Source organism: Helicoverpa armigera, chromosome 10 (genome assembly GCF_030705265.1).
Source record: "Helicoverpa armigera isolate CAAS_96S chromosome 10, ASM3070526v1, whole genome shotgun sequence".
Taxonomy (NCBI): Eukaryota; Metazoa; Arthropoda; class Insecta; order Lepidoptera; family Noctuidae; genus Helicoverpa; species Helicoverpa armigera.
Genome location: NC_087129.1, coordinates 4,411,505 through 4,435,672, shown reverse-complemented (window position 1 = coordinate 4,435,672; position 24,168 = coordinate 4,411,505). Strand labels below are relative to the sequence as shown.

Sequence of the window (24,168 nt, the reverse complement as noted above, 5' to 3'; positions counted from 1 at the left end):
ATTACCCATTAAATCGTATTTTGATTAAAACCTACCTATAGCAAGAAATCGTGCGTTTAATTATACGATGGAAACAGTGGCTGATGCAAGCTGCAGGTAGACCCGCTTCAGCTATGTTATCATTAAGTTTCTAATCTCCAATAACTAAGGCCATGCGTGAGATAGGCATTGTGTTGTGTTACGCCATTTTAAATCTAGGAAAATGGACCGTCAACCAAATTGTGACGACTTTCGACTTGCGATGGAGGTATGGTTTTTATTTGTATATTTTTGCTGTGCGCCATATTTTCTGAAAAGATGCTTTTGTGTGCATTTAATGAGCATACTCAAAGTCATCTTAATAATAAAAACCCTTGACACATCACAGATGTTTGCCCATACTTCCTATATTTTTGCCACAAAATTCCACTAACCACATACCTACCGCATCACATCCGATTTTATTCTAAATATCTTCCACGTAATCATCTACCTATTCTATCTAATCATCCTTTTTAAACACTCTTCGAAGAAGAAAATTTAAAGTATAATTAGAACTTTAGGAAACAAAGAGATTTTTCTAACTTTCACACATTACTTGCATTTACAGTTTTCTCTCCGGTTTAATTACTTAGGTATATTAAAATTCAGTATTCTTATCTTAATGTCATTAGTAATGTCTGTGTTTTAGTTCAGCTTTATGGTAGGGCTTAATTTTTATCTTTATTTGTGGCCTACATTATTTTAACGAATTCTTCAGAAAACATCTTTCTTAAGTATTTTTTTCATAGTGAGCAGAATATAGGTCATTAAACTTTACTTTTCTACTATTCCTTAGACTATCTGCTAATCTATCTGCTGTTCATCTTCAAATCGAATCATCCAGTATGCTTGGTTGATTTAACTATGTGACCTTTAATATAAAGTAATTATGCAACTCCATGGGACTTTTCTAATGTACTATAGGTACATTCGAATTTAGAAATTACAAATACTCAACGTGATCGTCCGAGGCCTGAATTGTAATTGAAAATGATCCACAATTCGCTTCTCTTAGCCGGTGGTCTATACAATGTGTCCCGGGGATAAGTGACCGCCCGAAATTTTTTGAATATTTGTACAAAATTAAGGATAATTTCAGTTCATTTTCATTTTTAAGTGGAAGTTTAAACCGACTTTCCAAGTAGTCAACTAAAATTGATGATAATAAAACGTGATATGGCCTTCCACATTCCACAATGTTATAATAAAGATGTCGAGATGGAAGCTGAGGATGACGACAAATAGTAAAAAGATACGTCAGTAGTAAACAGCGGTGTCCTAGAAACCAAAATTGAAAACAAATCAAACAATAACATAAACATCGAATAGATAAATCAATGAATAATTATTTTAAATTGTGCTAATGAGGACATAGTATTCCAAATGTTATCTTATAACGGTCTATTAGCAGATAATCAAAAAGATAGATAATGTGAATTATTTGAAACGAAATAGTTTGGTATACATATATTCTCAATAACTTCGAAAATATTTATATACAACATTATCACGACTAATTTATCATTGCTATTGAGTGTAAAAAAGTTTTTACATTAAATATTGTTTTTGCTGTTAAGTAAAATACATAGTAGTACCAAGTAACAAATTAAACAAAGTTTGCCTAGGTAACTGGGCCGAAGATCTTGCCTCGGCAACGTACGGTCGCTGGACGCTGGATGCCATCGGGCCTGTCCTGAACGGCTGGCTCGATCGGCGGCATGGGTGCCTTTCGATGCGTCTGGTGCAGGTGCTGTCCGGGCATGGCTGCTTCGGATCGTACCTGCACCGGATTGGGAGGGAGGAGACCCCACAGTGTCACCACTGCGAAGCTACGGTGGATACGGCAGAGCACACACTTCAGGTGTGCCCATTGTGGGCAGAACCCCGCCGCGCTCTGATGGCGGTGGTCGGGAATGACCTCTCGCTCTCCAGCGTGATTGCTGCCATGCTGGGAAGTGAGGAGACATGGGAAGCGGTAGCCTCCTTCTGTGAAGACGTCATGTCTCAGAAGGAAGCGGCGGAGCGCATGCGGGAGAACGACCCTCTAGCGGTGCCGCTCCGTAGACGAAGAAGGGGTAGAAGACGGCGAATACAACGTCTGTCCCCATCCGCCCCGGGGGGTGATCAGCGGGCGACAGGCGCGGGGGCGCCACCGCCTGCACCACAAGGATCAACCCCTGCGCTCCGGCCATTATAAGGACCCTTCCCCACTAGGGGGAGGTATGAGGGGCCTGCCGTAAGGCGGGCAATCGCCGGTGGGGGACTGGATGCCATGGATTCCCAGACCCCCTCCACTCAGGTGAGGTCGGAGTGCCGCTGGGCCTTTTTAGTGGGTATACCGGGAACGTCTTTACCGGGGAGTCCCACATACCCCTCTCCCGTCCCCCGATGGGAAGGGGATGCGTAATAGCATTTTTAGCCCAGCGACAACAAAAAAAAAAAAGGTATAGGGTGGCGTTAAACCATTTATATATTAATATTTAGTGTACCTACTTGTTGATAATGACATAGACTTATCAAAATGTAAATTTCTTTTTATTTGTTGATACACATGATTCTAATGACTACTAAGATACTGGTCCAATCATTTTGATGCAGACAGTTGAAACCAAATATTTAATTAAACCAATACTAACCGAATTTATAAACAAAAGTCCTTTGTTTAGTTACACTTATGTTATCGCTGACCTACAAATAAATTCTATGTTATGCACTACACTTTGATTCTATCGTTAATAATCATGCCATCTTCCATCAAAAAATATTTCATAGAGAAATAAAAATACTTATGTAGTCTGTTGTTTGTCAAAAGATTAAAGTTATAATATAAAATGTTAGGGCTTTTCGTGGCTATCTTCGATAGGAGTGACCCTTTAGTACCTGCAAATTTTCTTATAGCAAAGAGGAACTGATCAGATTGCCTAACATTTCATTCAGGAGCATCAACAATCACAACTGGATGATTTAGATTAAATTGCGCTTTATATTGTCGTAATTCAGTAAACCCTGACTTTATTTTATAATAATAGCAAATCATCAAAAGATTTAGAGACATTTAGCTTGCCTTAATTCATAAAGAAAGATGTATGAATAAGAATTGGGATTGCTGTCAGATGAATTGAACTTAATAAATAAGACTAAACAAAATATGTAACATCTAAGTAAGTGTGACGAACTTGAGAGGAATGCACTTTAGTTAGATATTTTCATAAGTAGGTCAACAAACTAAGCATTTCATGCTATAAATATCAGAACGTCTTCCTTTAGGTCTTTGAACTAAGCAGGTACTAATTCAGCAAATAAAAATGTAAACATCATTTGTGTTTCTCATTTGTTTACATGCTACGATTCCTAAGTTTACCTCGATTTTATTTACCAAATATTTTGAAACAGTATTCGTTTAATGTGTACCTAGCAATGGTGTGTAGGCCAAACTATCAAACCCCCAGTTATTCATTTCTTTTCTTTTTTCAGCAACATGGTATCATTCCACGATGACACCGAAACTGTGAACACTGCTCGCCTTGTATTCTACCCTCTTTTGTTTATTACGACTGTTCTCTGGTTAATACATACATGGCAGCGGCAGACCAGACTCTTCAAACTGGGCAATGTTCTACCAGGACCGCCTCATGTACCGTTCTTTGGAAACGCTCTCTTAGCATTGGGAAAGAGACCAGACCGTAAGTGGCTTATAAGTTCTATGTAAGTAACTGTTTTAGCGGTTTCACCCGCGTCTCGGGTGAACTTTTTTATTACTATTAATATTTAGGGACCTCTGTTATATTGGCATAATGAAGTGTGTTTAATGAACACTTTCACTGATATAGTTTCTCCAACCAATTTGTGGTTTGGAATCTATGGCCCAGAAGCAAGAGGCTATATTTCGAATTTATTTATTTTTCAATGCTTACCAAATTATGTTTCTTTTTCAGAATTAGTAAATATCTGTCTCGAATACGCTGATACCTACGGTACAGTGATTCGAGGATGGCTTGGCTCCAAGCTGGCAGTATTCATTCTGGATGCCGATGATATTGAAGTCATCCTCAACAGTCAAATACACATCGATAAGGCTGATGAATACAGATTCTTTAAACCTTGGCTTGGTGACGGCCTTCTTATTAGCACAGGTAATATTACTTTAAGTATCCACATTCGTTCAGTTTTATTATATTATAATTCCTATGGCTGCGAAACTGTTTGATGTTTGATATGCAATGCTATGCGTCAGTTAGAAGCCTATTATAACCTAAACCTCTCTTCTAAACCTTCTACATGATTTATGTTTAGAATGAATCTCTGTAGTCTTATGCTTAGTGTGATGTGCTCTGCGTTACTCTACTAGCAAAAATAAAACAATAGTTACTGTAATAAAAAAGCACGAACATATTTGGATGATATTCCAGGTTCGAAATGGCGTTCCCATCGCAAAATGATAGCCCCAACATTCCATATCAACATTCTGAAGTCATTTGTGGGAGTATTCAACCAGAACAGCAAGAATGTCGTTGAAAAAATGCGATCAGAAATTAGCAAAACGTTTGATGTGCACGACCATATGAGTAGAGCTACTGTCGACATCTTACTCGGTATGTTGTTTATTATTTTCACAACAATATACCTTAAGATTTCAACATCATTTCATCCATATAACACTTTTCAGAAACTGCGATGGGAATCACAAGAAAAACTCAAGATGAATCAGGTTTTGATTACGCTATGGCTGTTATGAAGTAAGATTTCTTACATTCAGATTCCTCTGTATAATATATACTGTAACACTATCTACATAAATTCCTATGTATTTTTTCAGGATGTGTGATATTATTCACCAAAGACATTACAAGTTTTGGTTACGATTTGACGCGCTTTTCAAATTCACGTCATTCTTTGAGAAGCAGAAGAAACTCTTAGGTATCATTCACGGATTAACTAATAAGGTACTCCTAACATGTTTATAGTTTTCCGCTTGAGTTCATCCAGCGTGTTCACTAAAAATTAAAATACCTAATTATTTTTTATCGCATCATTGCATTCATGCTTTGGATCTTACGTATGTCGATAACCTCGTCATCACGCAATAGAGATCAATAAACCCAATACAAACATCCAATTATAACATGATAGATTATATAATCTCGATGATTAAATCTTTTCAGGTAATTAAGAGTAAAAAGCAGACGTACTTCGAAAACAAAGCGAGAGGTTTTATTCCACCAACATTGGAGGAACTGACTCGAACTGTAGATGATGATAATGTACTAGCTAATGACAGCAAAACTGTGTCCGATACTGTATTTAAAGGATACCGCGATGATTTGGATTTCAATGATGAAAATGATGTTGGTAAGTTTGGCAGTTATTGTTATTTCTAGAAGATAAGCATGGAGCTTCCATGTTTTAGCAAAAACGTGAGAACCTTGAACTATGTCACTATATACAGTGGAATATTGTAATTAGCCTCAGGTAATCACCCGTAGTCCGCAATAATCATAAACAAATCCGTAAAGCTGCTATGATCCTACTACGTAATTTTGGAGTTATAAAATCTTAATCACTTGGAGTATATGACCATTTAATCCTTAACCTTCATGCTGTTGTCTCAGTTGATGTAATCATTATCTCTTTTTTTTTCAAAGGTGAGAAGAAACGACTTGCCTTCTTAGACCTTATGATCGAGTCTGTTCAGAATGGAACCCATCAGCTAACTGACCACGAAATAAAAGAAGAAGTAGATACTATTATGTTTGAGGTTAGTATTGTATGTAGAATCTCTTATAATCGAATAATTTACTATGCTTAGCCATTCGAGATTTCCATCCATCTCTGTTTGTAAACATAATGAACGTGGGAAACCAAAATGTTTCAGGGTCACGATACCACAGCTGCCGGCTCCAGCTTCGTCCTCTGTCTTCTGGGTATCTACAAGGACGTTCAAGCGAAAGTTTACAACGAACTGTACGAAATCTTTGGAGACTCAGACAGACCAGCCACCTTTGCTGATACTCTTGAAATGAAGTACCTTGAGAGGGTCATCCTCGAAACTTTGAGGCTGTATCCACCAGTGCCTGTTATCGCTAGAAAACTTAATCAAGATGTTAAAATCGGTAAGTACAGTTCGTTAATATTTAAGTAACTTTATCTTGACGACTTGACTTGCAAAAAACATCCAATGTCCACAAAATCTGGTTAAACCAACTGACTACTTTTTATATAATTTCAGCAACAAACAGTTACGTTCTCCCCGCCGGTGCCACAATAGTCATCGGAATGTACAAAGTCCATAGAAGTCCCAAATACTACAAGGACCCCGATACATTCAACCCTGACAACTTCTTGCCTGAAAACTCAGCGAACAGACATTACTACAGCTTCATTCCCTTCAGTGCAGGGCCCAGGAGTTGTGTTGGTTAGTACACGTGATTAATGTTATAGAAAACATGAACATGACCTGTCTATTTACACTAATTGAAAGACGGCTATAAAATTATCAGCCCACTCAGACGTAGCTTTATTGTTGTGTTGTATTTCAACGTAATGGAAAATTACAACCCAATTCAATTCAAAAGAAATCGCATTTAATAAATATCAATTGCCAATCACCTGAAGCTTGCTGACCCATATACTTATCATGTGTCATCTTCAGTAGGTTGTGTTTGCTCCTCTCACTCATAGTAATGGTGGTGACAATAATTGTGTCAATTTTATTTTCAGGACGCAAATATGCCTTATTGAAGCTCAAGATCTTACTATCAACGATTCTAAGAAACTATGAGTGCACATCTACAGTACCTGAGAAAGATTTCAAACTCCTTGGTGACATTATTTTAAAGAGATCTGATGGATTTACTATTAAGATTGAACCTAGAATAAGGAAACCTATAGATGTAGCTTAGAGTAAATCTATTTTGAGATGTATGGTATAACAATACTTTAAAGCATTGTGCATTGTTATTACTGCATAAATCGTTAAGTATTTATGTAGATAATTTTATATGGAACATGCTAAAGTTCGTGGTGTTTGTTTTCGCACCAATTTCTTAAGGACTATAACAGTAATTGGTGATTGAATAAATGCCTCAAAATAAACGTTATCTTGAAAGAAAGTTTCTTTTATTTGCTTTGGTGATAATTCGACTCAGTAATTGCCTCATCGCCCTGGGGACGTTTCAAATCATATATTCAAAAAATTAAGTATCTTCAAAGCTCATTTCGGCTCGCTCTGTAGTGAATATTTTGCCAGCATAATTTCATTGGCGCCATCAAACGGTGTAGTTTGACGACTAAAATTTTTGAGCAGGTACCAATAAATAACAAAAACGTTGGCAAGTACCAAAAAATACATTTACTAATGAAAAGACTGTTACCTCATACTTTTTTGTTGATAGGTATACTTACCAATTAATATCTCCTCAAAACGCTCTCAGCGACTCTTCTCAAGGATTGCTTATCCAATTGTTCAAGGCGTTTTGACTTTGACTTTCGTAACAAAGTCAAATATCGTCGTCGGTAGGTTAAGGTAGTATTAGGTTTTGCTGATTATTCACACCTAAACAAGTCATTTCGTTTTTTATTTAAATAGTAAAATAGGTTCACATAATGTTAATAAGCTAGGATCTCTCAAATTGATAAACCTTATAGACTTTGAGAGGTCATATTGAACCTTAGGATAAGGAAACCTTTATATAATATACTAGTAAACTTGCCTTCATCGTTTTACCTCTAAACTTCAAAATACGATTATTCTAAGCCATATTTACAGGTTTCCTTATTCTAGGTTCAATTTTGATTGTAAATCCATCGGATCTCTTCAAAATAATGTCAGCGAGGAGTTTGAAGTCTTTCTCAGGTACTATAGACGTGCACTCATAGTTTCTTAAAATTGTTGACAATAAGATCTTGAGCTTCAACAAGGCATACTTGCGGCCTGCAAACGAAATTAATAGAAGTAGTATTATCTGATTATAATCGCCATATGCTGTTGCTAGGAAAACCTTGCAAATATGACCTGCTAGCTCTACGATTGGCAATTGATAGACACCTGATTTCTATTACACTCCCTTTGAATTGAATTAATCGATTTATTGACTTGTTTGTCTCAAGCAATATCATTCAAATCATTTGTTTGAGCGGGCCGTTATTTCTCCTTTTCTCTTAAGGAGAGACCTGGTCATGTTCAGGTTAGCAAAATATATATAGGTCACAGATACTAACCAACACAGCTCCTGGGCCCTGCACTGAAAGGAATGAAGCTGTAGTAATGTCTGTTCGATGCGTTCTCAGGTAAAAAGTTATCAGGATTGAATGTATCAGGGTCCTTGTAGTATTTAGGACTTCTATGGACTTTGTATGTTCCTATCACTACTGTGGCGCCTGCAGGTAGAACGTAGTTCTTTGTTACTGGAGAAGAAAAGAAAAAGCTCAGTTAAATATTATACCATCAGTATCTGTTTAAGGGGTCATGTATTCATACCAACACGTACCAATTTTAACATCGAGGTTAAGTTTCCTAGCGATGACGGGTACAGGTGGGTACAGTCTCAAAGATTCAAGGATCACCCTCTCAAGATACTTCATTTTAAGAGTATCATCGAACGTGGCTGGTCTGTCTGAGTCTCCGAAGATTTCGTACAGCTCGTTGTAGACCTTTGCTTGGATGTCTTTATAGACACCCAGAAGGCAGAGGACGAAGCTGGAGCCGGCAGCTGTGGTGTCGTGACCCTGAAACATTTGAAGTACATAGCTAAATAAGCTTCAAGAACTGTTAACTTCTTTCATAAATAAGTTCTTGGATTAGATTCATATTGTACAGGTAAACATACCTCAAACATAATAGTATCTACTTCTTCCTTAATCTCGTGGTCAGTCAGCTGATGAGTTCCGTTCTGAACAGATTCGATCATCAGATCTAAGAAAGCCAGCCGTTTCTTCTCGCCTATGAAAATAAAATCATGACTATCTTCAATGTTGGATTAATACTTTACGACAAACAAAGTACTCACAATTCTGTGGGCATTACAAGTGCTTTTAAGATGCTCCTCTCCTCGTTTTGATGCCTCATGAATTCGTTTATTATTTCGTTAATCGGGGTACAAACCCCGAAGCCTTTTTGAACTTTGTTTGAACGTTCTTTCAGTTATCTGTACAAGAAATAAATTCTTACCAACATCATTTTCATCGTTGAAATCCAAGTCATCTCGGTATCCTTCAAACACTGTATCTGAGACAGTTTTGTTTTCTTTAGTATTATCGTCATCTAGATTTCTTGTCAGTTCCTTCAATGTTGGCGGAATAAAACCTTTGGCTTTGTTTTCGAAGTATATCTGCTTTTTATTCATAATAACCTGGAAATAAACAGACACAAATAGACTTTTTCCAATGAATCAAACAAGCTTGATATAGCAATAATCTAATAACAATAAAATAAAAAATATCTGCAATTTTGCGTCATAGGTATCTCCGCAAAATGGTCAGCAGCTTCACTCGCACTCGAAATATAAAACTCCTCGCCTCAGGACAACAAACAAAGAATCAAAACTATTAGGTATCAAGTACCTTATTGGTTAATCCGTGAATGATGTCCAAAAGTTTCTTCTGCTTCTCAAATAACGAAGTCAATTTGAAAAGCGAATCAAATCGTAACCAGAACTTGTAGTGCCTTTGGTGAACTATGTCACACATCCTGGAAATAAACATAGTCGTAGATAGTATTTTGTACAAAAAGTGAGAGTGGAGGAGTATTTTAAAACTCACTTCATAACAGCCGAAGCGTAATCAAATCCAGATTCATCTTGAGTTTTTCTTGTGATTCCCATTGCGGTCTCTGAAAATCATTTACTGTTTATGTTTCAAGTATTCGAATTCTTATATTAGGTAGTAGTGCTACCCTAGTATTTACACACTGCCAATAAAAGTCAGCAATGATAAAATCAATTCACCTAACAACACTAAGACACTTTACCAAGTAAGATGTCGACAGTTGCTGTGCTCATATGGTCGTGGACATCAAACGTTTTGCCAATTTCTGATCGCATTTTCTCAACGACATTCTTGCTGTTCTGATTGAATACTCCCACAAATGACTTCAGAATGTTGATATGGAATGTTGGAGCTATCATCTTGCGATGAGACCGCCATTTCGAACCTGGAATATCATTAATAAACTTTTTGATTTTAACCTACACAAGGTTTGCTCACCAATCTTCAGGGCAAGTTGAAAGCTTAATGAATCTTGGCAGCATTTTGGAGTACCATTTTTAAAACCCTACCAGTGCTGATAAGAAGGCCGTCACCAAGCCAAGGTTCAAAGAATCTGTATTCATCAGCCTTATCGATGTGTATTTGACTGTTGAGGATGACTTCAATATCATCGGCATCCAGGAGGAAGATTAACAGGTTGGAGCCGACCCAAGCTCGAAAAACTGTGCCGTACGTCTTGGTCAAGTCGAGACAGAATTTGACGACTTCTGAAACAAGGAAAAACCATAAACTTATTATTAAATATTTAAAAAGTTAAGGTGCAGCTAAGGCCAAACATCTCATCAATGAAAAACTTTATTAAAGTTCAGAAAGTCCGAAATAATGTTTAGGTTTTAATATCGATTAAATGAACCATGGATTAAAAAACCCGGAGCTAATAAACTTTTTCAAATAAATAAACAGACAACATACGATCAGGTTGCTTCCCTAATGCGAGAAGTCCATTTCCCACGAATGGTACACAAGGTGGGCCTGGTAAAGCATTGCCCAACTTGAAGAGTCTTGTCTGCTGTTGCCATCTATATATCAACCATAGAACAGTCGTTATTAGCAGCAGAGGGTAGAATACCAGCATCAGAGTATCCATATTGCTGGAAAAATAAGAATGAGTCGCAAAAATCCTCGCACAGCAAAATTAATCATGCTAATTAAACGTATAAATATTCTAATTTCTCTTGGTTCCGATTAGTAGCAAAATATAAGAAGGTCGGACTTACTTAACCTGATTAGCTGTTAAAAAATAATTTAAAGCACCAATGCACCACTCAGTTATATATCCTCGAAAAACCTTCACAAAAATGATTGCTCAATACTTGGATGCATCTTTTATAACTTTAGGCAGGACATTTAGAAAACAGCTCAATCAATGACAATTTAAAAGTGCTGTCATTAAGGTTTGTACCTATGCCAACAATATCTACGTTTGAATAACTAATACTCACTGATATTTTGGAGGACGGCCCAACAATGGATTGTTCACATCCTCAAAGAATTATTCCCTCACTTGGCTTTTCTAGCTTGCCTTCTAGTTTCCACTGTTTTCACGTTAAATCCTGTATCTCATCTGTATCTCTAATATTCTGTTTATGAGTAAAATTCTAGTTACAGACATATTCGTATATTGCGCAGATAATCAGCATTTGGTGCATTTGATCGTGATGAAATCTGTCTCATTTCTAGTTGAGCCATCGCAAGACGGAAAGGAAACTCTTCAGGGAGGCTTCTGCAAGACTGAGATAATCAGATAAAGACCCTCTGGTTTCGGGATATGGCGCAACCTCTATCATATGCATAGTATTGTTGGTCCACTATATTTCTCCACTTTCTCAGAAAATATTCCATGATGGGTGACAGAATTCAAATTAACAATAGGATAGAACTAAGTGCTTCGTTACATGAAAATCTCATCATAATAAGAATCAAAAGGTGAAGAAGCGTGTCTTATTTTTTCATTAAATTGATTACAATATCATAATTCTTAAATATTTTTTGACGTTGAAGTAAACAATGGATACCTATTACCTACCTACCTATTTTTCTATAATTATAACTAAAACTGATTAACCCTCACCTAGATTGGATATAATGCCTAGTAACGACCGGATCTATATGTATTATTGTATTGATATTTTAAACGCAACGTAAATAACTTCCTTTCTTACCACTACAGTTATTTAATAGGCACATACCTAGTTGCTGATTTTTAGAGGAGTTCGTGATTGGTCGCGTCGAGCTCGCGATAACAGCCGAACGTACCTATATAAAGACGTTGATATCGACGGGTAAAAGGCAAAAGGGGTCAAGCACCACAGATCAAATTGTTCAGGAGAGTAAAAAGAAAGTTTTAAAAAATAATATCTCTTTATTGCTTTATTGAATCACATCACAATCTTCAGAAAAGTTTACTTAAATACAATGCTCTTTAATAATTTTAGATCAAAATAAGCCTGAGATCAATAGTTTCAAAGATAGATGTCGCTTGACCCCAGGTTTTTACCATGTTTATCGCATTTGCGAGGGGGTCAAGCACCAATATTGAATGTTGGAATATTAAGATTTTGGCCTAAGCTCCATGTGTATAAAGTAGTAAAGTATTTTATTTTATTTGGCACAACAGATCATAGAACTAAGTCAGATTTTGGCTTAAGTTAAAATATCATAATTAACAGTATTATTTTATATTTGGCACAGCAGGTAGGTAATAGAACTATGAATTATGTATTAAACTAAAACAATACAAGGAACAAAACTGAGATCCAAAAAACAGCAGTTACCTAACTGATAGGACATACAACAGCATGTTATCAAATTATTTGAGTAAATAAGCCACAATAATTTGGTAAAAATTATGATTATTTACATTTTTACTAATTTTTAATGATTTCCTAAACGCGTGAACCGATTTACCTGATTCAAAAACGGATAAAATGGTTTTATACATAAATTGGTGTCAAATAAAAGGTCTAAACTTTTATTTGACACCAATATCGTTAAGATATCTCGATAAACACATTTTCAAGTTGTCTCGTAATAAAATTATCCAACATGAAACGCGTACCTACTACCTATTACCAGTTCTTAAAAAAAACACGTTTTTTGTATGGGAGCCCCCCAAAATATTTATTTGATTCTAGTTTTCATTAGTATTGGTTGTTATAGTGGCAACAGAACACATCATCTGTAAAAATTTCAACTCTCTAACTATCACGGTTCATGAGATACAGCCTGGTGACGGACGGACGGACGGACAGAGGAGCGAAAACATTAGGGTCCCGTTTTACCCTTTGGGTACGGAACCCTAAAAACTATCCTAAGAAACGTTAAATTTATTTTTATAAAATAAATAAAATGAGGTTGAATTTACCGATGCTAGTAGGGGAATCACATCATCTTAAATTTATTCGACCTCTCTATTGCTATCATTATAATCAAATAACCTTCTTGGTACTAGCAAGTCTTTTTCGGCCTAAAACACTTCGCAATTTCACGTTTTTTGGAGTTGCAGACATGTTTTATATAAAATTTTAATCTGTGTTAAAAACTGCGATCGCGTTTCAAGAACGCGTGAACTTGCTTTCAAGTACCTACATAAGACATAATATGTCAGTTATACCCATTTGCAAGGGCGCTGCCGCGCGTGCTGAGAGGATCAAATGCAACGTAATGAAAATAAAATTATTTAAGAAAGGGGCCAAGCGCCAATTTATGTTTAGTTGTCAATTTTTACTATTGGTGTAAGCGACGTTATAGTTATTAAACAAATAAAAGAAAAATGGATACAAACGACATATTTACTTCTAATATTGTTTTTAAAATTATGCCAAATGACAAGGCGATACAAAAACGTAAAGTTGGTGTCGCTTGAGCACTTTTGGTAAGTATCGATTTGGCACTTCAGTACAAATAATTCTTTGGTACAAGCGACTTTTTTTCATGCTAGGAAAACGATACTACGACCATTCGAAAGAGAAAAAATAGTGGAGTTGGGGTCAATAAAAAAGTAAAAATCGCAAAATGTGGCGCTTGACCCCTTTTGCCTTTTTACCGTCGATATAAAGAAGTCGAATAAGGGTCTTTGTCGCAATATATTCCTCCATGCTTCGGAAGACACGTTAACATTGTACTACATAACATACCTACATAGAATGAACTGTATGAAAATTAAAACCGCTAAAAGGTGGTGATAAAGCGGCGTTTTTTTTAACATATTCCACCTTATTATAAAAGTGGTCCTAAAAGTACCGGCTTTAGTACCAGACTTTAACCATCATCCCGAACAAAATAATGGTCTTAAGTTGGCACTAAAGCCGGTAGGTACTTTTGAAAACCAAGGGTGGATTGATATTTACATCTAAACCAACTCAAATATGCTTCTAGCGTCATATTATGACGGCAAAGCAGACAATAATAAATAAAAAGTTACGTACATGTTTCTGTTTAATAGAAACATTTTACGTCGACTGTGCCTGACGCATGGCAGGTCAAAGATTGAATGACGATATTGCCCTAAACTTTGTTTGTGTACTTATTGTTATAGTTCAAGTAGGTATATGCAAGTTAGTGCAGTATAAATTAAAAAAGTATGCGATTGTTTATAAACAGTGGTTTCTTTTATAATAATACTACGTTGCTGAGGAGTTTGCTGCGCCACTTCTTCTTCCCAGCAAAAACACATAGGAAGTGGTGAAGCGTGGGCGTTTTGGAGGCTGTGTTTTGTATTTTTTTTTTGACGTTCGAAAAGTGTTTTTTTGCAGCCAAGTTTGAATAAATGAGTTTTGATTTGATTTGACTAGCTGCTACCCGTGGTGTTACCGACCTTAAGAATTACATCGCGCAATATTCCCATGTGTTAGCTATATTCCTCTAAAGTTAGGTATTGCGTGAAAGAGTTATAGACATCATCCCATCAATACATCCGAACATTCACGTTCACACACATATTGCTAGTTATCATAATATTTGATGTTAATGTGGTTGACGACATGAGGAAGCTTCTCACGTAAAAAGGGCCTTGTAGTGCCTAGAAGATTATAATAAAGCAGGATTTTATATGTGTTGTTTTACAAATGATCTTATGATAGGGAAATATTAAAACTAAGTATCAAAGCAAGATTTTGATATACATAGTTCTAAAAATGCTAGCCTTAAATAGCAATGTGGATTTATTTCTTTTAAATATGGATAGCATTCATTCATTATTAAACAATGATTATTTAACATGCAACAAACGTATTTACTGCTCACGGTATTATATAAATAACATTCATGAATAATAGTTTTTCTACTTTAGTGACAAAGTAGGTAAGTATTAATGACAGTTTAATTCGTTTAATTAATTAAAGTTTTAACGTTGCAATTGTTCTGCCATATTCTGCTTCTAAGTATAAAGATAGGCAGCAATCATAGTCATCAGCCTTTTTTATCGTCCCACTGCTCAGCACAGGCCTCCTGTCACAGAGAGAAGTATTGAGCGTTATTCAACACGTTTGCTCAATGTGATTGTCATGTGATTTCAGACTTTATAGTCCAGATTTTATCAAGATGTTTTCCAGACAGGCAGGATTCACATTTTATAGCACAAACTTTTTAACAGAAGTGTTTTTCAATAATCGTCTGAAAAACCCTTTTAAAAATTTTATTTAGTTTTAGCTTTGGTATTTTATAATCAAAGATATTGTTGAATGTTTACAAACAGAAAATAGGCAAAGCATTTTTATTGGACCAATGAACTTGTATTTGCTGAATAAGCTTTTTACATAGCCAGATAATAAATTAAATTCACTTCAAACCATCGAAACACTGTTGAATTCTGTCAAAAAACCGTCACTACACGTCAGCATATCCGTTTAGGAGTAATAGTAGCACAAGCAGACGCAAAGATACAAACGCTGATGTAACTCCAGTGTTTTGGCCTAGTCAAATACATAGTACTTGCTGCATAGCTTAAAACATTTACAGTAATGTTAATTTACAAATTTAAATTAACCTGCAATTGCTTACATATCAAACAAAAAAACTACTCAGTAGTTTACACGTTTGGCTAAAAAAAGAAATTCTTTATTTAACTGAACTCATTTTCGGTGGATCGCATATTCAAAGAATAAATCACAATTACTTTAATAGTAAGTAATTTAAATATTTGCTTCAATTCAGTTACTACACAAGAAAAATTCAGCCTGTCAGTCTGTTCAGTACAAACTTATTATGAAATGCTGCTGCACTCTGGACTCACATCTTATACAACTAGACTTCAGAGAACTATTTAGGTGAATAGTTCTCATTTGGGTACTACATCAACTTCATCAGTAAGTCTTAACACAGCTTGTACTCCTAAACATTTAACTTGAACTTTGAAAAAGAGTGTGATTGCAGAGTTTCACTAATTTCTGCTGACTGCAACCCAACTTTGCTCCCTCTGGAGCTAATTGTGTACCAAGGCCGCAGTAACTCTTGAATGATCCCACAGTCCCCGGCTAGCTGAAGAAACCCAAAGGAAACCTGCATAGTTTTCTGACTGCTATTTACACTACACCGCAATTTATTTTTAATCAAGGTTTCAGTCTGAAAAGTGGGAGCGAAGCCACGGGTAAATCAAGTATCCATACACCTGTCACCGACACACGATTTAAAAGTGTTATGCTATTATGCAGAATAATGAATTAACATTTTCTAACATTGTCAAGAGCAAGAACCGAGCATATTCAAATATTTGCGCTATTTTTTCTGATGTATGAAAAATCGCCCCCTGCTATGATTCAAGCAAACGGAACGTTCGCCTTTACTGTTACAGAGAGCCTTACTAAACTATATCGACCATCCCCTCGACGTAATATAATCATTGGAATATAAGAATAATATATAATCACCTAAAACTAAACATTACTGTAAATTTTTCAGAAAACCCATTGAATTTCTTTTTTGATTGTATAAATATTTAGAATAATACACCAGGGAAAGACATTATCCGATTAAATTATGCAGAATATACAACAGGTAATGAAATTAACAAATATAAATTTGCTGGCATGCGTAAGTACTATCATCCGTGCTTATATATATTGTAATTTAAAATTATTAGGTCAATTGTGATTGGACCATTGGGTGATAGGTTTGACTGACACTATAGAAATTAAATAAAACAAGTAAGTGCAATAGTGTAATTATTTACCCAAGCAAATATCAGCAACGGCAGTTTCAATCAGATGTGACAGTTTTCTCTTAATATTTAAGAAGTTGTTTAGTGATAAAATCTAAGTGCATAAGTAAATATAAATAGTAAATAATAATTACGATAAATCCTAAAGCGTATTAAAATTTCCATAGTGCCTATTAGTGCATTTGTGCAATGTGCAAGCTATATGCAATAGAGAAAAGTATACTTGTATGATGCGAATAAAAACTTGTACTTCTTAAACCGTATGGCTGTCACCGTAAGATTACAAACATCGTTAGATTACAATCTATCTCGACTGATTGTAAACTGTCGAATTATTGTGAACCGTAACATCTGATTGCAATTTAACGCATTATTTTTCGCTATATTATAATCTATCGATGAGAAATTGTCAAATTGTCACCTGTCCGAAAGCTCTCCCTGATTGGTCAGTCTTTTTGTAAGATCGACCAATCACGACCAGCCGTTCTGTTGCCATGGAGTTCCCGTAGAGTTAGGAATGAATTTGTGTTTGAAGACAAACTACCTAATTGTTTTGTTTTTTTTTTATAAAAGTTTCTTATAATTTTCCAATTTCATTTAAATAAAACTACTTTTACGGATTTTATCGTGGTCGGTTTTAAACGTCGGGATTAAATAATATAATATAACCGCGATAAAATCCGTAAAAGTTATTTAAATGTCTAATATTCGCGTAAGTGTCAGAAATCAATATGTTTCCAATGTCAATTTGTGTTTGAAGAATAAATATTTCGTTACAATTTGTTCTCTCCATATGTCAGGAATATTAATTACATACTCGTACTAAATAATAAATACTTGAAGAATATTTGAAGAGCATTTATTTTATTTAACTGACACCTCTATTTCATTCCTAACTCTACGGGAACAGAACGGATTATTGGTCGATCTTACAAAAAGACTGACCAATCAGGGAGAGCTTTCGGACAGTTGACAATTTGACAATTTCTCATCGATAGATTATAATATAGCGAAAAATAATGCGTTAAATTGCAATCAGATGTTACGGTTCACAATAATTCGACAGTTTACAATCTCTCGAGATAGATTGTAATCTTACGATTTTTGTAATTTTACGGTGACATGGCTAATGCTTGAAAGTATACCTACGCAACACGTGCACATTGGAAAATTATGTTACAATGGTTTATTTCACTATCCCAGCTCCTTCTCACAACATTTGCTCAAGGCAGAACACAATATTCCCCTTTCTATTCATATTTCATTTGACAAAAGATATTACATTAGATATTTAAATATTTTTTGCACCTATCCTTGAACATTTTTTTTATATATCAGTAAGTCCAGTCGCCAGAAAATTCTCCTAAGCCTAATTTTATTTATCTTTTGCTTTTCTAACTAAAAATGTTAACTATTTTAAATTGATTTGAAGGGGTTCCAAGAGGAAGGAGACCATGTTCATGAACATATTTGAATACAAAGTGCTACAACACATTTATGTTCATGGTCTATAAAGTGTTTCGTAATTTTCTCGGAACGTGAGCGACCCACCTATATTCTAACGTCTTCCCACAATTTCAGCACAATGACGACGTTGGTCGAGGAGACCGAGGTGACGAGCTACAACACAAGACTGATCTTCTACCCCCTCCTATTCCTGGCATCCAGTATCTGGATCCTATACAGATGGCAGCAAAAGTCTCGTCTGCGCGAATTTGCAGAAAAACTCCCGGGACCAGCTGTCGTTCCCTTCCTTGGAAACGCTCTTTTGGTGTTAACGAAGAAACCAAGTGGTACATATTATATTTCTTACAGTACTTCTAAATATGATTATAAATATTGCATTTAAAAAGAGATCATAATAACAGCTTACTTGACCATTAATGTCATCAAAATTCGTTTAAGCCTTTAGTTATCAGTGAGTAAGAAAATTATTCATGTGAGTGAAAAGATGACATGCAATGTCCATCATCTTCAAATATTTCAAAATTCAGACTATTTCATAAAATCACCTTCTTCTTTCAGAGCTTGTTCAACTCGGTTTGGAGTATGGAGAGAAGTTCGGTAACGTGGTCAGAGTCTGGCTCGGCAATAACCTGATCGTATTCCTCACTGACCCCAACGACGTCGAGGTCATCCTTAACAGCCAGATCCACATTGACAAGGCTTATGAATACAAATTCTTCAAGCCTTGGCTTGGAGAAGGTCTACTTATCAGCACAGGTAAAGATTTATTCTAAAAGTTACAGGCAATTTCCTATCAAAATTAGATAGCCATTTGAAATTTTGTGTAAGAGAAAAAATATACTGCATTATTAAACCTAATCCACGTCAAATAACAAAAACACAACACTTTTGGTTTTGAATACTTACACAAACACAAAATAAAATAGCCACGTTGGGTACCAATCGCAATTTGTATATTGATTAACATTTTTTAACCTATAAATAGACGATGTTCAATCATAGTTTAAAAATATCGACATTACATTTAAAGTCCCTATACAGTTGTTAATCAGGCATTTGCAAAAAAAAATTAATATCATGGTTCTGATCATGAATTCAACTATAGACTTATTTTTACATTATATTTAATTGTTGCTCGCAAAGCATCTAAACATTTGAAAACTTCTAGGTGACAAATGGCGTTCACACAGAAAGATGATTGCTCCCACATTCCACATCAACATCCTCAAGTCATTCGTGGGCGTGTTCAACCAGAACAGCAAGAATGTGGTGGAGAAGATGAGGCCTGAGATCGGCAAGGAGTTCGATGTCCACGACTACATGAGCGGTGTCACTGTTGATATCTTGCTTGGTAAGACTGTTAGCATTTTGTCAAAATTAAGATTATACACAAGGAAAAGGATTGAGCGTTAATCACCACGCTTGCTCAATGCGGCTTTATTGTCCAGGTTTCCTCAAGATGTTTTCCTTCACCTTTTTAACAGCCAGCTATCCTTCTCCGTGTGAGAGGAGGCCTGTGCCCAGCAGTGGGACGATAAAAAGGCTGTAACAGTAACAGTAAGATTATTCAATATGCACAACACTACCGGCCTTTTCCCATCTTTGTTGCGTCAGTATCCAACTTGCGTAATACTGAATTCTAGATACTCGTAACATCTATCAAAAATCACAGAAGTACAAGTAGTAGCCGGGACTGATGGCTTAATAAATTCATCCAATGATGAATATGATGACATGCATAGCACTCACTCCCTAGTTTGAAATGTATTCGTACAATGTGTAGGTACAAAAATTAATTAAATTACAACATGCTAATCACGAGAGCTCATTGAACTGAAAGCTATATTAATATTAAAGTGTAATAATAACGACGAACAATTAGTTCAATATAGATAATATTATATTCTACGTCAACATAAACCTTATTACTTACAATTCTTGCATCTATGTAATTAGCATTGACCAATATTAACATAAATAATAACTAATATTTCAGTACAATAGCAAATTACATATTCAAATTAATTGCCCCTTAACTTTTGCTTGCTTTGTTTATGCTTGCAACAGCAATGGTGACCTGTAGAAGTTATTCAGAGCTGATTATACTTTCTAATTATAGTGAATAACTAGTGAGCATGACTTGTAAGTAACAATGCGAAATGTTATTACTAATTACAGAATCGAATGTAATGACTTCTTTGTTTGGTTTTTGGTCACGAATACTGGGCATGCTAAAACCCCAGATAACAAAAAAAAACCCTATTCCTAAGTTCCCTACTCGAAATTTTTGAGTTTACTGAATTTTGAGCACTCCAAATGAACTGTAAAAGACTCTTACTTAACAAATGGCAAATTAGTTGTAAACTTCATCCAACTTTTTTAAAGCAAAGGAAAACCCCTCATGGAATAAATGTATGATAGTGAAAACTTTCTTACAGAAACTGCAATGGGAATCACAAGGCAGACTCAAGATGCATCTGGATTTGACTATGCTATGGCTGTGATGAAGTAAGTTTATTGCATAACATTTATTAAATCAGATAGTACACAATTAACAAATTAAGAACCACTTATGAAACAAAAAAGTTTATGAAATTATTATAATTTTGGGTCAGTTGCTCTGCAATTTGGAGAATTACCTTACAGTGCTGATGCATAAATAATTATATCCATCCTCCGAGCCTTTTTCTCGACTATGTTGGGGTCGGCTTCAACAATTATATCCTATGAATTATTCCAGGATGTGCGACATTATCCACCAGAGGCAATACAAACTTTGGCTTCGTTTCGACGCCCTCTTCAGACTGTCACCCTTCTTCAAACAACAGACCAAACTGTTGGACATCATTCACGGACTTACCAACAAGGTAAGATTGGGAATTGACAAAACACGAATACAGACTCCAGTATTTAGAAGACATCGAATTATTTTCATTTAATTCATAACCGACGCACACAACCTTATTTTCTTTATTTGACAGGTTATCAAGAACAAGAAGCAAACGTACCTGGAAAACAAATCCAAGGGCGTGATCCCACCAACTCTTGAGGAGCTCACCAGGACTCCTGACACCAACGACAGTGTGTTGGCCAATGACAAAACTCTAGCAGAAGATGTCTTTAAGGGTTACCGTGATGATTTGGACTTCAACGATGAAAATGACATTGGTATATTTATTGCTATCTATTAACTAGTTTTGGACCTCAGTGCAAATACTACACAAAGTAAATATTTGATTTATCATAAAGCGGTATATTAACTGAATTCAATATTATTAACAGGTGAGAAGAAACGTCTAGCTTTCTTGGACTTGATGCTTGAATCATCTCAGAATGGAACAAACAACATCAGCGATCATGAAATCAAAGAGGAAGTCGACACCATCATGTTTGAGGTAATTAATACCTAGTTTTAATCCCACCTTTAAAATCTGTTGACGCAAATTAGAATAAGCTAATTTTGCAAATTGTAGCTTATTAAATGGACTGGTTTATAATACACTCGCGTATATAATAAGTCTAGATATAAAGAAATTATTAAATGAGTGTGTTGGCAAATTGCTATAGACCGCAAACAAAGATTGCAAATAGATACAAATCCTTAACATATATTTTTGAACACCAAAACTTGTGATTCTGTTCATAAGAAAAAAATTACTATTAAAATTTACTAAAAAAAAATACTTTAAAAAATTTACTATTAAAAATTCCAGGGTCACGACACCACCGCCGCTGGTTCCAGCTTCGTGCTTTGCCTCTTGGGTGTCCACAAGGAGATCCAGCAGAGGGTTTACAACGAACTGTACGAGATCTTCGGCGACTCTGACAGACCAGCCACCTTCGCTGACACACTGAAAATGAAGTACCTCGAGAGAGTCATCCTTGAATCTCTTAGGATGTACCCACCAGTGCCCATCATCGCTAGGAAACTTAACCGCGATGTTACAATTGGTAAGCTTGTGAAATTATCGATGGTCCTTTTTAACAATTGCGGAGTATCTTAACTAATATATTTATTAAAAAATTTTATGTATACGATCTGTCAAGATCAATTTTGCCAAACGAATTGGTTCGGGAAGATTTGCAAACATCTATTATAGTAGACTCAAGTGACACTCGGAAGAAACGTGTCTAGCAACAAGTGACGTAACAATAACGAATTTAGTTGATCAGTTCTATCAGATTAACTTTTGAGCAATTGACGCAAAAACTATGGATTTACTGACGTCATTAGCATTTAACCTTTCGTAAGAAACAAATTATAATTACGCACAGCGAAATTTGATTAGGTTACAAGGCTGAATTGACTCACCGTCTACATGTGTATCAATCTTTTTTCAGCCACGAAGAACTATGTCTTGCCGGCTGGTACCACCGTGGTGGTTGGTACTTTTAAAATCCACCGCAACCCTGAATACTACAAGGATCCTAACACATTCAACCCTGACAACTTCTTGCCTGAGAACACCTCCAACAGGCACTACTACAGCTACATTCCATTCAGTGCTGGACCCAGGAGCTGTGTCGGTCAGTATACCTAGTAATAAAATCTGTGCAGAATCGAATCTAGGAATGTCCTGATTTGTTAGTTGTAGTTTGACTTTGATTTCGCTAGAACTAATGTCTACTAAGCAGTATTCATATTTTAGTTATTAGCATGAACTGATTACAAAAGGAAAATTGACGCTAACAATCTCAATTTCTTGTTTACAGGTCGTAAATACGCCATCCTAAAGCTGAAGATTCTTTTGGCGACCGTGCTGCGAAACTACAAGGTGACCTCTGATGTGACTGAGGAGCAGTTCAAACTGCAGGCTGACATCATCCTCAAGAGGACTGATGGCTTCAGACTGAAGATTGAGCCCAGGCAGAGGGTCCCTACCCCCACAACTGTTGTTGCATAAACTAACCAATAAACATTCATCTCTTGACGGGATACCTGAATGGGATTGGCGTTTTATACAATGTTCAACTGCGATATTAAACTATCATTAAGACATTATTCTATTAAGTTACATTATTTAACTCATAAGGGTTTCCTAGTGTATTTTTGTAGGTAAATAAGTTAATAAGTCATTTATTTATATGCTGTCCTATTATTATCAACTCTGTCATGCACTTTGTAACTTTTAATGGAAAGAGGCTCATTAAAATTACGGCACTCAATGGTGTTATCTTTCGTAGAATGTAAGTAGTGAACCAGAATAATATTGATTAAACTTTCAAGTTTACTGATAGTAACTTATTCTATAGAACTCATACACCCATTCCTTTAGAAAGGTCCGCATTTCTTAGTTATTTCATCGTGTAGGATCCACCCAAACAAAAAGTAATCTAGAACCATTTTTATTAGTTTTGCACTAAGAAGCATATGAAATGATTTATGATTGGTAAGGTTTTTTAACCTTTTACGCATTTACTAACGCATAAACTTATTATTAATAGAATGAATGGACATTTATAAATCTACATTCTACCTACGTCATGGCTAAAACCTATGAGGAAAAAATATATTATTCAAATATAAAATAATAAGTAATAGGTAGGCTATAAAATCTTATCTAAATATATCCTACAAATTAATCCTAAAAAAGACTACCTACAATAAAACTTACGTTAGGCTGCCTATACACTGAAGTATTAGTAGAAGTATTGTCTCATAGCATTGCATGATTTGATACTGAATGCGATTTACATAATATCTACAAAATTACGTTACAAAAAAAAAATGAGAACACTAAACCTCAAACATAGCAAATAGA

General features: G+C 35.6%; 3 protein-coding genes across 3 annotated transcripts; 2 read left to right on the top strand and 1 right to left on the bottom strand.

Annotated features, from left to right (window-relative positions):
- The first annotated feature begins 139 nt into the window (after positions 1-139).
- Positions 140-7,090, top strand: LOC110371849 (cytochrome P450 4g15). Its single transcript, XM_021328265.3, has 11 exons — positions 140-247; positions 3,496-3,704; positions 3,957-4,154; positions 4,431-4,613; positions 4,688-4,757; positions 4,838-4,964; positions 5,184-5,370; positions 5,664-5,776; positions 5,894-6,131; positions 6,248-6,433; positions 6,739-7,090. Exons 1-11 carry the CDS (start codon positions 153-155, stop codon positions 6,918-6,920), a joined length of 1,788 nt encoding a protein of 595 aa, XP_021183940.3. The 5' UTR covers positions 140-152; the 3' UTR covers positions 6,921-7,090.
- A 512-nt stretch (positions 7,091-7,602) lies between these two features.
- On the bottom strand, positions 7,603-10,870 carry LOC110371802 (cytochrome P450 4g15-like). The gene is made up of 10 exons (XM_021328194.3): positions 10,696-10,870; positions 10,293-10,490; positions 9,986-10,168; positions 9,778-9,847; positions 9,580-9,706; positions 9,188-9,368; positions 8,847-8,959; positions 8,508-8,745; positions 8,239-8,424; positions 7,603-7,951 (listed from the first exon to the last, which is right to left on the bottom strand). Exons 1-10 carry the CDS (start codon positions 10,868-10,870, stop codon positions 7,770-7,772), a joined length of 1,653 nt encoding a protein of 550 aa, XP_021183869.3. The 3' UTR covers positions 7,603-7,769.
- Positions 10,871-16,793: 5,923 nt separating this feature from the next.
- On the top strand, positions 16,794-23,572 carry LOC110371777 (cytochrome P450 4g15). The gene is made up of 11 exons (XM_049840819.2): positions 16,794-16,925; positions 18,521-18,732; positions 18,965-19,162; positions 19,575-19,757; positions 20,845-20,914; positions 21,147-21,273; positions 21,388-21,574; positions 21,689-21,801; positions 22,120-22,357; positions 22,748-22,933; positions 23,120-23,572. Exons 2-11 carry the CDS (start codon positions 18,525-18,527, stop codon positions 23,308-23,310), a joined length of 1,701 nt encoding a protein of 566 aa, XP_049696776.2. The 5' UTR covers positions 16,794-16,925; positions 18,521-18,524; the 3' UTR covers positions 23,311-23,572.
- The last annotated feature ends 596 nt before the right edge of the window (positions 23,573-24,168 follow it).

What these genes read in the sequence shown, in the direction of transcription:
- LOC110371802 (XM_021328194.3), bottom strand. Translation starts at nt 10,870, where the DNA reads ATGGATACTCTGATGCTGGTATTCTACCCTCTGCTGCTAATAACGACT. An exon ending in CGGCCTTCTTATCAGCACTG is followed by an intron (nt 10,169 to 10,292) that starts GTAGGGTTTTAA and finishes ATGATATTCCAG; the next exon opens with GTTCGAAATGGCGGTCTCAT. An exon ending in AACTGTCGACATCTTACTTG is followed by an intron (nt 9,848 to 9,985) that starts GTAAAGTGTCTT and finishes AATGATTTTCAG; the next exon opens with AGACCGCAATGGGAATCACA.
- LOC110371849 (XM_021328265.3), top strand. Translation starts at nt 153, where the DNA reads ATGCGTGAGATAGGCATTGTGTTGTGTTACGCCATTTTAAATCTAGGA. An exon ending in TACTGTCGACATCTTACTCG is followed by an intron (nt 4,614 to 4,687) that starts GTATGTTGTTTA and finishes AACACTTTTCAG; the next exon opens with AAACTGCGATGGGAATCACA. An exon ending in TAATCAAGATGTTAAAATCG is followed by an intron (nt 6,132 to 6,247) that starts GTAAGTACAGTT and finishes ATATAATTTCAG; the next exon opens with CAACAAACAGTTACGTTCTC.
- LOC110371777 (XM_049840819.2), top strand. Translation starts at nt 18,525, where the DNA reads ATGACGACGTTGGTCGAGGAGACCGAGGTGACGAGCTACAACACAAGA. An exon ending in TATGCTATGGCTGTGATGAA is followed by an intron (nt 20,915 to 21,146) that starts GTAAGTTTATTG and finishes GAATTATTCCAG; the next exon opens with GATGTGCGACATTATCCACC. An exon ending in TCGACACCATCATGTTTGAG is followed by an intron (nt 21,802 to 22,119) that starts GTAATTAATACC and finishes TAAAAATTCCAG; the next exon opens with GGTCACGACACCACCGCCGC.